The 2,202-nt window shown below is 51.8% G+C and overlaps 1 protein-coding gene across 1 annotated transcript; it reads left to right on the top strand.

Moving 5' to 3' along the window:
- Window positions 1–649: 649 nt before the first annotated feature.
- Window positions 650–1,330, top strand: LOC141021898 (uncharacterized). The gene is made up of 2 exons (XM_073497752.1): window positions 650–892; window positions 995–1,330. The coding sequence occupies exons 1-2, from the start codon at window positions 650–652 to the stop codon at window positions 1,328–1,330; spliced, it is 579 nt and encodes a 192-aa protein (XP_073353853.1).
- Window positions 1,331–2,202: the final 872 nt, after the last annotated feature.

The following is a 2,202-nucleotide window of genomic DNA, read 5'->3' on the forward strand; positions in this document are numbered from 1 at the left end:
GTTCTCGACGGATCTTTCTTTCCGTTGACCAGGAAGCCGATTGTTGTTGTTTTTACAACAAAGCTAAATATGTAACGCACTCATTGCCGACATTCCAAAAATATTGTCATGCCATTTAAAAATATATTTATAAAAATACTTAAGTAATTTCTAAAAAATAATAATTTGTATCATAGGAACAGAAGATCGACCACGTCTTCTCTACAATGGACTGGGAGGAGTTGTATCCCTCGTGTTTCCTCTGGGCCTTGGGCTCCGCCGTTTCGGACCACCGCCCCCTCATGTTGGATCTTAACGCGGACTTCCGGACGGGCAAGCGGTTCCGCTTGAAGCCTTTCGGGCAAAGGCGGAGGGATTCCATGATGTGGTGGCGGCTGCATGGGCATCTGTTCCTTCAGCCGGGAATCCATTCATGGTGTTGGATGATAAATTACGGGCCACGGCCAAAGCCTTGCAAAGCTGGAGCGACAAGTGGATTGGGAACGTGAAAATCCAGATGGCCATTGCCCTTGAATTGATTCTTCGCTTGGACGAGGCAATGGAGTTGAGACCGCTCGAGGGGAATGAAATTGCCTTGAGAAGAACCGTAAAGAGGAAGTTGCTTGCCCTATGCTCCCTTGAGAGAACCATAGCTCGCCACCATTCCCGAATGACGTGGCTTCACGACGGAGATGCGTCTGCACAGTTCTTCAAACAACATGCTAGCCATAGGAGGCGGTGCAACGCCATTATGAGCCTCCGAAGCAACGATAGTACCATCACTGGGCACGAGGAAATTGCAGAGGCGGTGGACCTATATTTGGAGGGGATTATTGGCTCGATGCCGCAAAGGGAGAGGATCCTCAACTTCGACACGCTGGGCCTGCCAAGGCTGGACTTGGCGCACCTGGAGGTGCCTTTCTCGGCAGAGGTGGAACGAGTTTTGAAAGCTATGCCTGGCAACAAGGCTCCAGGTCCAGATGGATTTTCTGGATGTTTCTACGCTGCTTGTTAGGATATCATCAAGGGTGACTTCATGAGGGCGCTAGATTGTTTCTTCAGGGGCGACATGAGGGGACTGCACGCTATCAACAAAGCCCTTGTCACCCTCATTCCAAAAATAGATGGTGCGGAGGAGATCATGGACTTTCCGCCGGTGAGCTTGGTGCAAGGGGCCATCAAAATCTTTGACAAGGTCCTCTCGGTGAGGCTTACGGAGGACTTGCCGCGGCTTGCGGGGGTCCACCAGAGCGCATTTGTGCGTGGGAGATCGATGCATGATAACTTCATGCTTGTCCAGTGTACTGCGAGGAAACTTCATCCACTCCGGAATGCTTCTGTCATGGTCTAGCTGGACATATCAAAAGCCTTTAACATAGTTCAATGGCCGTTTGCGACTGAGGTTCTTTCGAGCTTGGGCTTCGGGCCACGGTGGATTGCCTGGATAGCGGGCCTGCTCTCCACTTCCTAGGGTCTTGGTTAATGGCGTGCCGGGAGCGCCGATTCAAAATCGAAGGGGCTTTAGACAGGGAGGAGCCCTCTCTCCCATGTTATTCATATTAATGATGGAGCCGCTACACCGATTGTTCTCTCTGGCCTCGGAGAGGGGCCTCTTCGCCCCTCTAGCACGTACCGGTCTGCACCAAAGGATGTCGATCTTCGCCGATGACGTCATGATCTTCCTCAAGCCCGAGGATGGTGAGCTCCAGCTATGTTTTTCTATCCTTGACACTTTCGGGCATGCATCCAGACTGAGAGCGAACCTGGCTAAGACTTTGGTCATGCCAATAAGATGCTTCAAGCACTAGACCCGGCTAGTCACGGAGGCCCTGGGTTGCCTGATCGGGGCATTTCCCTGCAAATACCTAGGCCTTCTCTTGAGAATCTGCAAGCTGTCGGTGGCCTAGCTTCAAGATTTGGTGCAACAAGTAGGGAACAAACTACCCCATTGGAAGGGCCCCACCTTGTCGAAAAGCAGTTGACTGCCGCTCATCAAGTCAGTGCTTTGCGCTATCCCATTGCATGCTATGCTCGCGCTCAACATCCCACCCAAGACGCTAAAGGCCATAGCGAAAATTTGTCGAGGCTTCTTATGGTGTGGGAAAAGCGAGGCTAACGGTGGACAGTGTGCGGTAGCCTGGAGCTCGGTATGCACATCGACCTGGATCGGACACAAGGCCATGGGCGGTCTTTGATTGTCCCAAACAAGGCGCGCAACATCTT

Source organism: Aegilops tauschii, chromosome 4 (genome assembly GCF_002575655.3).
Source record: "Aegilops tauschii subsp. strangulata cultivar AL8/78 chromosome 4, Aet v6.0, whole genome shotgun sequence".
Classification (NCBI taxonomy): Eukaryota; Viridiplantae; Streptophyta; class Magnoliopsida; order Poales; family Poaceae; genus Aegilops; species Aegilops tauschii.